This window comes from Penicillium subrubescens, assembly GCF_028828155.1.
Source record: "Penicillium subrubescens strain IBT 31985 chromosome Unknown utg000005l_segment0_segment0, whole genome shotgun sequence".
Classification (NCBI taxonomy): domain Eukaryota; kingdom Fungi; phylum Ascomycota; class Eurotiomycetes; order Eurotiales; family Aspergillaceae; genus Penicillium; species Penicillium subrubescens.
This window is the reverse complement of record NW_026643155.1, coordinates 4,162,954-4,175,716: the sequence shown is the minus strand read 5'-3', so window position 1 is coordinate 4,175,716 and position 12,763 is coordinate 4,162,954. Positions and strand designations below refer to the sequence as shown.

The 12,763-nt window shown below is 51.5% G+C and overlaps 4 protein-coding genes across 4 annotated transcripts; 2 read left to right on the top strand and 2 right to left on the bottom strand.

The window, feature by feature from the left end:
- Positions 1–1,568: 1,568 nt before the first annotated feature.
- pkhB (putative sensor histidine kinase/response regulator) lies at positions 1,569–8,164 on the top strand (the record flags this gene model as incomplete). The annotated part of the gene is made up of 4 exons (XM_057153974.1): positions 1,569–6,836; positions 6,891–7,004; positions 7,066–7,596; positions 7,660–8,164. 3 exons carry the CDS (start codon positions 1,569–1,571, stop codon positions 7,357–7,359), a joined length of 5,676 nt encoding a protein of 1,891 aa, XP_057008312.1. The 3' UTR covers positions 7,360–7,596; positions 7,660–8,164.
- A 1,805-nt stretch (positions 8,165–9,969) lies between these two features.
- On the bottom strand, positions 9,970–10,179 carry N7473_008033 (uncharacterized protein; the record flags this gene model as incomplete). The annotated part of the gene is made up of 1 exon (XM_057153973.1): positions 9,970–10,179. One exon carries the CDS (start codon positions 10,177–10,179, stop codon positions 9,970–9,972), a length of 210 nt encoding a protein of 69 aa, XP_057008311.1.
- A 166-nt stretch (positions 10,180–10,345) lies between these two features.
- On the bottom strand, positions 10,346–10,582 carry N7473_008032 (uncharacterized protein; the record flags this gene model as incomplete). The annotated part of the gene is made up of 1 exon (XM_057153972.1): positions 10,346–10,582. One exon carries the CDS (start codon positions 10,580–10,582, stop codon positions 10,346–10,348), a length of 237 nt encoding a protein of 78 aa, XP_057008310.1.
- A 1,279-nt stretch (positions 10,583–11,861) lies between these two features.
- On the top strand, positions 11,862–12,754 carry N7473_008031 (KxDL motif-containing protein; the record flags this gene model as incomplete). The annotated part of the gene is made up of 3 exons (XM_057153971.1): positions 11,862–12,175; positions 12,317–12,469; positions 12,673–12,754. The coding sequence occupies 3 exons, from the start codon at positions 11,862–11,864 to the stop codon at positions 12,752–12,754; spliced, it is 549 nt and encodes a 182-aa protein (XP_057008309.1).
- Positions 12,755–12,763: the final 9 nt, after the last annotated feature.

Genomic DNA, 12,763 nt, shown 5'->3' with positions numbered 1-12,763 from the left:
GAATAATAGTGCGCGCCTGGTACCGATCTACAGTCTACTTGATCACCAAGGAACGACGCCCATAACCCCAGGTCTAGACCATTGGGCCAGATTACCCTTGCCCCTTGCGAACTTGCTTCTGGTAGGACGACGTCGATCGTGACGAATGGCGTCTCCAACTTGCAGACAAAGAAATAGAAGGATCCGTTCGGGTATACCTTATCTGGATACCTATCACGCGTAGTGAGATCGGCCCGCGATGACTACGCCGTCTTGTGGTATGCAGCTGGCTAGTACACACGAGCTGATCCGCATGAACGATCACTGGAGACGAGACGTATGGACGATCATTGGACCTGGGGCTCTAAGCCCTTCCAGTAATAATCGGTCTATAGGGTCAATAATAGGTCCAGTTCCGCACGAGTAGTCACCGGAGCAAAGACAGGATTTACATTTGGACTGGGAAAAGGGAGAAGGGACTTGAGGCTCTTGGGCTCCTTTTCCTTTCTCTTTCTTTTAAATAGGAAAGGTAAGTACTGCTCGTGCACTGAGAGGAGTGTGTTTCAAGATAGAGAATGATACAGTTACCGGGAAATCATGGCTACTACTGTACTCCGTAGTTAAGTACAACATAAGCCTATTGTTGTACCGTATGGACCCATGGAAGAATGTCTCGTGGGACATTGAGCGGTAAACCGGAGGCACTCCGTCATCGCTGGGTTAATCAGCTGATCATCAGACCCAGGAGAAAGGGCTCATTCACCGTCCACTAGTGACGGTCAAGTCTTTCAGTTCTTGAGTACTTGAATATTTACCTATTCTCATTATATAGATACACATCAAATACCTGGTTTATATAGCCATGGATATAAGTCAAGTACGATCTATCGAATATATTCGTCGAAGTAATCGAACTCACCGAAGTAAGCGGAGCCAGTCCGCAACAGGGCGTAAAGGTTTTTTTTTAAATTTCCAGGGCAGGGCTACGTCATACCCTTTCCCCCGGAGACGGACCATCAGCCAAAGAGTCCAAGAGTCCACTTTTTTCCCTCTTCTCCTTCCATCCACTGGGCGATCCCACGCAGTTCGGTCGGCGGGTACTGACGCCAGTTTCCAGACTTTCCACAGTTTACCAGAGTAGTCACGACCTCTGTGCTTGTCCCTTCGATCCCGAATACCCTACCATCCTCCACTACAACCACCCCCCCCCCCCCCCCTCTCAAGGACCACACAATCAATCACTCCATGCCGCTCTGTTGACGCCCTATACACCACCTCCCATCCCATATAATCATCTCCTGACAATACACCGCCTGAACCTTATTCCCTCGTCTCGAAATCCCCGGATTCTACATCGACCCAACTCGCCTCCTCTTCGTACCCGCATAATTGTTCAACTGCCTCCTTCGGATCTTCGATATCGGCTTCCATCCGCCGACCTCACTCGCCTCTCTCCCCTCATCCCACGCCCACGAGGCCTTCCGGACGCACCGCTTTGGCCAAGATATGATCATCCGACTTAGCTCCTGCGCTGTCTGTATTGCCCAGGAGCACTGAATTGTATTTGACGGATCGGTGCAGGCGCGAGAATGGGAGACGTGCATAGCAGGAGAAGTCCTCCATTACCCTCGCCAACGGAAACTGTGTCACCCGTCGCCGTACCTCAGCTTCCCCACCTGCAGCCGACCCAGTTGTCGAGCTATCAAATCGCCGATCATGACCATGCAAGCAATTTATCGATGGACAGTATCGTGGACAGCGTGGATGGCCCATTGAAAGCGGGCCCCCGAATGCCTCGTTTTTCACGGGGAGACTCTGGAGATCAGTTTAATGGCCTGACACCAATCACGGAGGATTCACGACCGGACAACGAACAGCAGGAAGACCAGGCACGGAGCTCGCAAACATTGAAGGAATTGCGCAGGCAGATGGAGGAGTTACTCGTTTATCAACAAATGCAGCAACATCACACTGATTCCGCGGCCCCAAATCAAATCGCACTCGGCCATTCAAATGAAACACCGAAGAAACGTCGGCTTTTTAACGCCCCCACGGAGATCTCACCCACGATTGTGCAGCCGTCCTCGGGCTCGATCGGATCAGGAGGGACGATCAAAGCAGACGACAGCCAAGGCACATCCTCTACGGATCAGACAGTCTTTCAAACGCCCTCCTATCCGTTTCCAAGGGTCCAAAATCAAAACACACAACCGGAATACGAGCAATCAGGGCGCCAGGGACAATTTCGGTTGAAGCTTCCTTCGGAGAGGCTTCGATCATCAACACCCGGATCGCAAACTTCGGAGGACCACCAGGCTGCTTCTATACCCTATAGCGCCCAACCTGCATTTCTTCCGCCCCAAAGCTGTCATCCCGCTGATGATTCGGAATACCCGACTCCCAGCCTATACGATTTAACGCTCAAGTTGAATGCTGACCCGGGACTGGAAGCTTGGTGGTCGAACCTGATCGAACTGTTGCAATCCAACTACGGCGCAGAGCGCGTATCACTGGCTGTCCCAGGAGATTTAACAGATCTAGAAAACGTGCCTTGGGGCCAGAAAGCAATCTTTAATCAGAATGTTACCTCCGTGCCTGAGGATACACCGTCGTATACGATTCCTGAAGCCACGTTGTCGGACTCTACGATTGACGCCCGGACATATCATGATGAAGGATGCCACGATCGAAGTTCAGAATTGGCTCCTAGCTTGAAGAGTCCTGCGTCATCGCGGCCACCTTTGAAATCACGCCACTCTTTTGCTGGATTTGGGTATGGCAAGAGGCCCACTCAAATGTCAGAATTAGACCGCCATCAGCAGACTCCAAAGGCGTCCGTCAAGTCGGAGAAAAAGCAGGCTCGCATTGTAGGAACCTCCAGATGGGTGGAGGCGATGACAGCTTCGAGCAGCCGGAGGCAACCGACCACTCATTCTGAAGCGAACGAGCCTCGGAATCCAGCGGCCTCTCCGTTGAGACAAGCCGTCTTCCCAATCCCGAGGCCATTGGAAGTAGAATCGGACCCTTTGGTTAAGCGGGCTGGTGTGGTCAAGCTCTTCGGACGGATTAACCCTGTCGTTCTGACTCGCGACTACTCCACGGATGCGATTGATAAGCAAGCGGGTGGTAATAATGTGCCTCGGAGTCCGAACGAGACCATTCAGAGGACCCCCAATGCAGATGGTCCCCATACGACCGCTGATCATGGGCATAGTGCACCTCTAACCAGCCTAGGCGCAGCTGGACTGCGACACTATGACGAATACGAGCAGTTTCCACAGTCTCCATGGTCTCAATCCCCGGCTCCTTCACCAGCCCCTCGAACGCATGCAGACCAGAATCCTTTCTTTACGTGTCACACGGTCGATGAAAGCGCTTTCTCGAAGAACCCGCCTCACCACGACTACTCCAACTCGCAATCATTAGAGGCCATTGGGATCGATCATTCGAAAACGGTCATCCATATTCCTCTTTTACATGGTGGCCATGCCAACCAAGCCACTAACTCGACTTTGCGATTTCCGGTCGCCATCATTTCTATGCTCTCTACAATTGTGCCATTTCCGCCTAATCTCCGCCAATCTCTTGCACATCTCATGCCGCACCTCACAACATCCTTCTGCCTTGCACAACAATATAGTCAGCTGGAGCGACAGTTGACATCTAAAGTGGACACACCTCGGTACGGACATCTTCTTGGACTCGGTGGTACTTTCTCGGACGCGAGCAGTGAATTGGAGCTCGTGGCGGGTCTTAGTGGTCATGTGAGCTACTCAGTCGGCGATGACAGCTCCATGTCCGCGCAAGCTAGTATTACTAGTCCCAGTGATCGATCATCGAATAAATTTAGTCCAGCCATATCAAGCCTCGGGACGCCCGGGTTTGAATTTGGTCAGGTGGCGCTGAACTCGGCGACTCAATCTCCAGCCCTGGTTTCTCGCTCTGGAGACGCCACGGACAGTTATTTCAATGTCCAACATACCAGGGCCGCTCGTGACAATATTCCATCTCAGCGATCCCGTCTTTCGAAGACAAAATCAAGCCTCTCGTCCTCAACCCCGACATCTCCGGGCAGGTTACCCAACAAACCCTGCGCCGGGGAAGAGGGCCACAATGGTCAAGATTTAGCTTCACTCGTCACATCTCCATTACAGGAAGTGCGACCGCCAAATGTCCTGTCTCCAACCCAGCAGTCATCGCGGCAAGGGTCAACAAATTCCTTTTATGCTCAACTTCAGCGGGACATGCCCCGTCCTTTCTCGGACACGATTGCGCAGTTAATGCTCAATTCCGTTCCTCTCCATCTCTTCCTGGCCAAGCCCCAGAGTGGCGAAGTCATCTGGACCAACGCTAAATTTGATGCCTATCGGAGGAGTAAACCCCAGGAACAGCGAGTACGGGACCCTTGGCAGAATATTCACAGCAGCGAGCGAGATCAAGTGTCTAGCGAGTGGTCAAATGCCTTGCGTACAGGCTCTCAGTTCACTGAGCGAGTTCGCGTGAGACGGTTCAATGACGAGACTGCCTATCGGTGGTTCATCTTCCGAGCGAATCCTTTGTTGTCATCAACAGGTGAGGTCCTCTACTGGATCGGCTCCTTCCTTGACATTCATGAACAGCACATTTCGGAGTTGAAGGCCACCCAAGAAAGGGAGAAATTTGCTACAGACGCGAAATACCGAGCATTCTCCAATTCAATTCCACAAGTTGTCTTCGAAGCCACGGAGAACCGGGGATTGATATTCGTCAACGAGCAGTGGAACCTGTATACAGGTCAAAGTCTAGAGGAGGCTCTTAACCTTGGATTCTCGAAGCATGTTCACCCCAATGATCTTGAGAAATGTGGTGGACTTGCAATGCAAACGAACCAATCGACTTCAAACGAAGAAGCCAAATCAACGACCGACAGTGGACAAGGAGGATCATCATCAGAAAGTCATGGGGTTTCATCTGCGCTCGACGAACTTGTGAGACGCGGTGTCGCTTCTTTGCAAAAGGATGAGAATGGACGTGTTTTCTATTCTACCGAGATTCGCCTACGGTCTAGAGGTGGTGACTTCCGATGGCATCTTGTGCGCCTAGTCCGAGTTGAGACAGGCAGTTTCGGCAGCGAGGAAGCCTCATGGTACGGCACGTGTACTGACATCAACGACCGGAAGAATCTTGAGCGGGAGCTGAACAAGGCAATGACCCAACTCAATAGTCAGATGGAGTCCAAGACGAAGTTCTTCAGCAACATGTCTCACGAAATTCGAACGCCTCTTAATGGTATCCTTGGCACCATTCCATTCATTCTGGATACGCAACTTGACACCGACCAACGGCGAATGCTTGATACTATCCAAAATAGTTCTACAAACCTTCGGGAATTGGTTGACAATATTTTGGATGTCTCTCGCGTTGAAGCTGGCAAAATGTCGATGGTCAATTCCTGGTTCCACGTTCGGTCCATGATTGAGGATGTGATTGATACGGTGGCTTCCCGAGCCATCGACAAGGGCCTGGAGATCAACTATTTGATGGAGGCGGATGTTCCATCAATGGTGATTGGTGATCGGTTCCGAATTCGTCAAGTGCTGATCAACTTGGTTGGTAATGCTGTCAAATTCACTGCACACGGCGAAGTCTACATCTCCTGCAATCTTTCCCATGAATCATCGGCGAAACTCAAGAATACCGAGGCATTTTTGAATTTCGACGTCGTGGATACTGGCAAAGGATTCAGCTCACAGGATGCAGAACGTCTCATGCAAAGATTTAGTCAACTTGGTGAAAATGGTTCACAACAACATGCCGGCAGCGGGTTGGGCTTGTTCTTGTCGAAGCAACTTGTCGAGATGCACGGCGGCAAGCTCACCCCGAGCAGCAAAGAGGGCCAGGGTGCCCAATTTTCCTTCAACATTAAGGTCGATGCTCCTCCGCCTCCATCACCTTCCGAGCGGCCCTCGCTACTTCGTCAGGCCTCCACGGTCTCGAGACGACCGGCAACATCTAGGACGACATCCTATGACCAAAGTAGTTCATTGGCCCCGAATCCTGTGCTGAATTTCGCAACCCTCTCGCCTGGACTCGAGTCGCCGGAATATGATCTTGGATCAAAAGGCCTCTACCCGTTGTCTGCCGCATCATCTGCCTTGCCCACGCCAGATCTTTCTACAGCGCACGCGCCACCTGTTGTTCCTTCAAGCGTTCAGCCTCAGACCAATTCCAAGGACGGGGCAACTAGTGCACCGGTTCGCCTGACACAGCCACCTCCTCACGGCTCTTCATCTCCAAGCAGACTCTCGATTCTATCACCACCCGCGTCTCCGCAGGGTCCTTTCTCCATCATCATCCTATGTCCCCTGGACAACGCTCGCAAAGCCACCAAGCAACATATTGAACAAGTTGTTCCATATGAAATTCCGTTCACAATTACGACTCTATCGGATATTGACGAGTGGAAGGACATGATGCAGCCCGGCTCTAGGACTCCTTGCACCCACTTAGTTCTAAACCTGCCTGCGACTGATGACATCTTGGAGGTCATTCAGCACGTGTCTGAATCCGAACCGGGCACTGCTCCTGTTGTCGTGATCATCTCGGACTTGTATCAGAAACGCCAGATCAGCACCCGCGTCAAGGAGTTGGCCGCAACGGGGAAGAAAGTCTTTATCGTGCCGAAACCCGTCAAACCCTCAGCCTTCTCCACCATCTTTGATCCAGATAGCAAACGCGAACTGAGCAAAGATCGCAATCAGGACATGGCGCGAGAAATCAACCACAACTTCAAGACCGTGTCCAAGATGGTCAAGGAGGTGCTTGGCAACAAGGGTTATCGGATCTTGCTTGTTGAGGATGACGAAACCAATCGTGATGTAAGCTCGGTTCTTCATACTTTTTGATCGATCCAATTGCTAATCAATATCCAGGTCATGCTGAAATATTTGGACAAGATCAAGCTCATGTCCGAAACTGCTTCTAACGGGCAAGAGTGCACTGACATGGTGCTTTCCAAAGAACCGGGCTACTACTCTCTCATCATTGTGAGTCACAGCCTTTCTTGTCCTATAATCGGCTTGGTCAACTAACCTTTGTGATCACCAGTGCGATATCCAAATGCCAATCAAGAATGGCTACGATACGTGTCGAGACATTCGTGCATGGGAACAGAAGAACCACTATCCTCAAATCCCGATCATGGCTCTGTCGGCCAATGCGATGACAGATCAAATCGAGAATGCTGCCCGTGCTGGTTTCAATGACTATGTCACGAAACCCATCAAGCATAACGAGCTGGGCAAAATGATGATGGGGCTGCTGGACCCTAGCCGACCTCTTCAGCTCCTTCGGGATCGCCTTAGCGGAGGAGGCGAGGTTTCTCCCTCAAACCGTCGCTAGAGACTCTATCACCTCACCTTGACGCAACTACCGCCCTCCGTCGATGCACGATCACCAATCCTTTACCTCGTGCTTTGGTGGTTCTCTTTCTTCTCTCCCCTCCTCCTGGTTCTCTCAACATCTGAACAGTCCTTTTCTTTTTCCCTCTCCAGCAAACGATTGGTTGAGCGGGCTTCTGGTTCTTGTTTTTCATGATTATCTTACGGTGCAACTATACGGGTTTACGGAACGGTAAAGGTGGGATCTGGGGTTCTGGAAAAAGAGGGCATACCCAACGCTAATGCGAGTTTACCATTTAAGCGCTCGCCTACGATCTTCCTTTTTATCGCATCGTCCCGTCTGCCGGGCCTTGATCATTCCATGCGCGCTATCTGCATCTGCATTGGGCATTGGATCTCTGGTGCACTTTCAAGCATCTGTTTACCTGGGTCGAGGGGCAAAGGCTATTCTTTCTTGTATTATCGACTTTTTTCATCACCGTGCCCTTGGGTGACTTTGCTTTCTGACCCTTTCGACCTCGAGTGCATGGCGTCAATGCCCGGATCTGGTTGTTATGCCTGTATTTTTTTCTTCTTCTATGTCTGGTCTGGGCCCTTTCTGAGCCTCGTTTTGTTTCTTTCTTCTCTTGTGATACCAGACTACGAGCGCGTAACGATATGGATCTTACTTCTAGATCTGTATTTGTCAATAATCCAACTTTTACTGTTTATCTCCTTTCTCTTGTCTGGTTGTGTTGTGAGTCTAGAGGGAGATTCATATGATAGAGATACCAGACTGCCTCTTCGTCTGTCATGAATTAAATGTGGTTGTTAATAATTTGTGGAAATTTGTTTGAAACTTTTTTCTTACTCAGTTCGATCATCCTATACAAATAATTTATGATATACACATGACCAATACGGAGACCTAGGTCAAGCGCGATCTGCATACGCGGTCTGACGAAGGCCGAGGATAAGTATGACAGAGCTCTCTTAGCCTTTGACCATGACTTTAGACTTCAAGACTGAAAAGGTTATTGACGGAAAGACGAGATGCAAGGCGTGATTCATCTAGCTCCGGGGGCAAGCCAATCGGAAAGGACAAAGTTTCCCAACAGCCGAAAAGATAAGAAGGCGAGAGAAATACAAGACTCAAGTTACGAAGTACTGACTGTACACGAGATGAGATATACCTAATTTAACCTCTCGTGTAGAGGACAGTTAATATCCATTGCATGGAAGGAAGTTAATGCACTGATACTGAATTGAAACACCGTGAGTATCCGCGGACAACCCCCCAGTCGATCTTTCTATGAAGTACATACATACCAAACGTCCGACTGGCCGTAGATTTGACCACCTCGCACCAAAAGCGAACCACCCCGAAAGAGGAAAGGGAGAGTGAGTTGGCCAGACCAACCGTCCAGTCATGATGCTGCATGTGGCGGTGAAGGAACAGAGAAAAAATAATCCCCGCCTCAACCCCACTTGACTCTGGGTATTTCATTCGGTGACTCGCCAGATGACTGACTTCCTGCTGGAGAAAATAATAATTAGTGAGAAATCCCCAAAGCATTATTTTTGCTGGAGTGAGATCTTCTCGTGTCTGAAAATTGTGGTTCTTGGTTTCGCGCTTGTTTGGGTTATAATATGGTTCCCAGCTTCGCCTTACGACTGATGCTTATGAGTGTAGGACAGGATGACACAACTCAAGGGATTGTGACTTCTCGATCGTCTGGGACCAGAAGCGTGGGCCTGTGTAACGTATGCAACTCTGTTGGCCCGTTGTTGACAGCGTGCAGTGCAGATGAGTGTGTGCTGTGCATGTATACTCCGGGCGAACAACAGGTTCGTCGCAATGGCCTCGATGCTAAGAAGCACGGGAAGGCAAGGCGAAAAAAAAAAGGCAAAATCGTCAGACTAGGTCCTCGGTCCAGTTTTTCGAGGGCTTTTCTTTGGCCGGGAATCGCGATAGCGAGACTCGAGGAGGGGGGGCGAATTAGAGATTGGTGGATGAAAAGACTGTTCCGGGCGGCCTATGACGATGCACAGCGCTGAACGGAAGGGTATTTTCCTATTTGCAGGTCCTGTTGTTGTCGTATATTGCGCGTCATTGATATGCTGCCCGATTGCCCTGAATTTGGGAAGGCAGAGTAAAATGAGGAGAAACGGAATCGCGGAGGGCGTTCTAAGAGTTGCATCCCTGGCGGACTTTTGGAGGTTAATTGGGGAAAAATTAGTATTCCATGGAAGGAGGGTGGTGGCACGGTGTAATTCGGTGGTTGCATGCGAGTCAACGGGGCATATCGTCCTTCGTCAGGCTGCAAGGCATGCAGAATGTCCATGACTAGGGCGCAGTGCAATGAGGAGACGAGGCAGCATATTACTACCACCATTCCAGAAACCCTCGGTACACTTGGGTACCCAGTGGCCGAGTGAACAAGGTACATAGGGTAGCGAAAATGGTACGAGCTGGCCAGCGCAGCCCAGCGTAAGGCAGTGCAGGATTGCCAAATCAGATTGGTGCCCTGCCACAGAGCCGAGTTGCTTTTCTTTCTTTCTCTGCATCCTAGAAGCTTGGGCAGTGTCCCTGTCAGCAGCCAATCTGGGACCAATGATGACGAGATGACTGTCAACCATCTTTTCCGGGCCTCTTGCAGTTACCGACGGGGCCCTGCAGAGGGATGCCTTCTTGTTTGATGGTCCGGTCCACGTAGAGAAGCAAGTCATTGCCCATGTGCATGGCGTGTGGGGTGGCATGCTTCTCTTTTGCCATGCCGTGACGGGCGTCTAGAGCGCTTGTCCGTGCTGCGCTGCTCTTCTTCCCTGCTCTTCTAGCCATTTGTGGGCTGGTGCGAGGCGTTCTGGTCTTCGGGACGTAGCAATAGCCGCATGGGTGGGCGGGCAAACGGAGGTTACAGGGATCTTCATGGCAAGGCACTCTTTTTTCTTTTTTCTCGCACATATTTTTCCACTTCCTCGTTTGGTGGGATGCCGTCAGGCTTTGGTCACGCAATATCACTCTCCGTTCCTTGGGACATTGGGTACCCAGGCTCCTCATACCAGGTTCTTCCTGGGAGCCAATATGGTACTGCCGGTTCTCGCCTGGCCCTTTGGGCGGCTTCAAAGTATTGCCGGGTTCTCCACGGTTCGTCGGGCAATGCAGTGATGTCCAACACTGGGATCTTCAGGCCGTGTGACCAAATGGATTCCATTTTGCTGCCTTGTCTGCCGTCCTCTTTCATCCTGAGTGTTCGTTTGTTGAATCATGGCATTCTCGATGAAGTCAGGCCGTAAGACATTGTCACCTCTTTTGGTCCTTTATCACTGGCGAAGAAAATGACTCGGAGGCAATTCCGTTTTTGCGGTCTTCAGTGCTTACTGGACCCACTAGGCAAAAGCACATCAACACCCAACGGGTATTCAGTCGGCCTTCTCAAGGTCTGCAGAAAGACTTCAAGGCAAGTATGGAGGCCTATAATATTGTTGATATTCAAAACTGGCAATTATGGGGCTTGGAGCGTGGTTGAAAGCACACGGCTTGTATGTGATACCAGTTCTTGTAGAGTTCGCAGCTCGTCTCGGCGCTTCGTCCAACGAGCGAATCAACCACGATGCTTGACTCGACGTCCCTCTTCCCAGCCCCCGAATTTTGAGGAACGGGATGTCGAACCGGGGAGGGGTGATAGGAAAATATGGAAATTTTCGGAAATGGGGAGGTTCAGGTGTGCAAAGGTGCAGTTTAGGTGCAGAGGAGGGAAGAGTGCGCATTTTATATACTTCCTCTCTCTGCCCAACTCCACCTCTTTCCATGAACGATGTCAACCGACTCTTTGCCCCTCCATTGCAAGCATCCGGATACTTTCAGGCTCCGCTTGGGCCTAGCACACAATTGGGAAAGAAGAGAGGGGCCGCGTAGACCAAGACCGAAGATCCCAGGGAGGAATAGCCACCGGAGAGCGGAACCCCTAGTGGGCTGGGCCAGACACACCTCGTTCCCAACTCGGAGCGGGGTCCGCGAGGTCCAAGAGACGAATCGGCGGGCAGGAACGGAGGAGGAGATGCAGCCGAAGCTCGGGGATTGGGGAGATTGGCAAAATTGGAGGTTGCAAGAGGGAGGGGGTGCAATCCCAAGTGCCTCCGGTGGTCCAATGGCTCTCGTCCAAGTCCGTCCACCCTTGCCCTCCCACCCACGCCTCCTCATCATGGATCAACTGTGATGGAAAGTCTGATCATGTCCCCGCCGGAGGGAAGACTCTCCGTAGACGCCTATAAATTCCCTCGTTTGATCCGGGGGACCCGGTTGTCCTCCTTCTTCCCTTTCCATCCCTCCCAGCTGGCCTCGTTTGCATCCCAGTCCAAGACCCAACATCTTTGGTCCTTACCCTCATATATTGCTTGCCTTACCTTGACTTAAGGCTTTCTCATCCCTCTTGCTAGCTGTCTTGATCCCGTTGAGATACCCTCGTCGTCATATCAAACCATTCATCCAACAATTGACATTGATATCAACATCTCACCATCATGGCCACTCAGCGTCACTACTACCAGCCCTCCGCTTACCCCATGAACATGCCATCCAAGGCACCAGTTCCAGCCAGCATGTACCCCATCTCGCGGGTACCAGGCTCTCCACCCGATTATTCTGATGCAAGCACCACTGCCGGCAGCCGCACCTCTGGCGGCTTCACTTTCAGCTCCGCCGGTGGAAGCGGGGACTACGAGTCGAGCTCTGCCTCGTACTCCGGCGTCGATGTCGTTGATGTCTTGAGCGACCGAATGCAAGATGCGTTCGATCCGACTCCATTGGACAAGGGCCTGGCGAGGCAGGCGCAAACGTGAGTATACTGCAATTCCAACATCATTTCCAGCCAAACGGCGATAGATCGCTCCCGAACGGGCAATGGCCGATAACTCGCTGCGCAATTGCAGCAATCTCGAAAATATCGAATCTTCAAGCTAACAGCCTGCACCTCCAGCTCCGGCCACTTGAACGCAAAGCAACGCGAGCTGCTAGAACTGCAAGCCCTCGCTCAGCGCCGCCTAAAGGGCGTCCGCGCAAACTTCGCAGAGGGAGTGAAGACGGCACGAGAGACGAAGCGAGATCTGGAATGGACTCAAAAGCGTGTCAGGTAAGAATGCGAAAGATTCCCCCTAACAACCGTCGCCCCTTAAAATGGACGTTCCAAGTTCCGCCCCGCTCCGCGCAGGGATGTGTGTCTGCCTCCGCTCCGCCGGGGACAGCGCTTGGCACGTGCGTCTGGGGAAGATCGACGCACCAAATTAGCGCCGCATGCGTCTTCTAGAACATGGCTGACGGATTTTGTACCAATAGCGCGCTGAAGAGCAAGGCCGAGAAGGCCCACCCGGAGGAATACCGCCGGGCCGCGAAGAAGTACACCTACGACGAGTACTGATTCAGCACG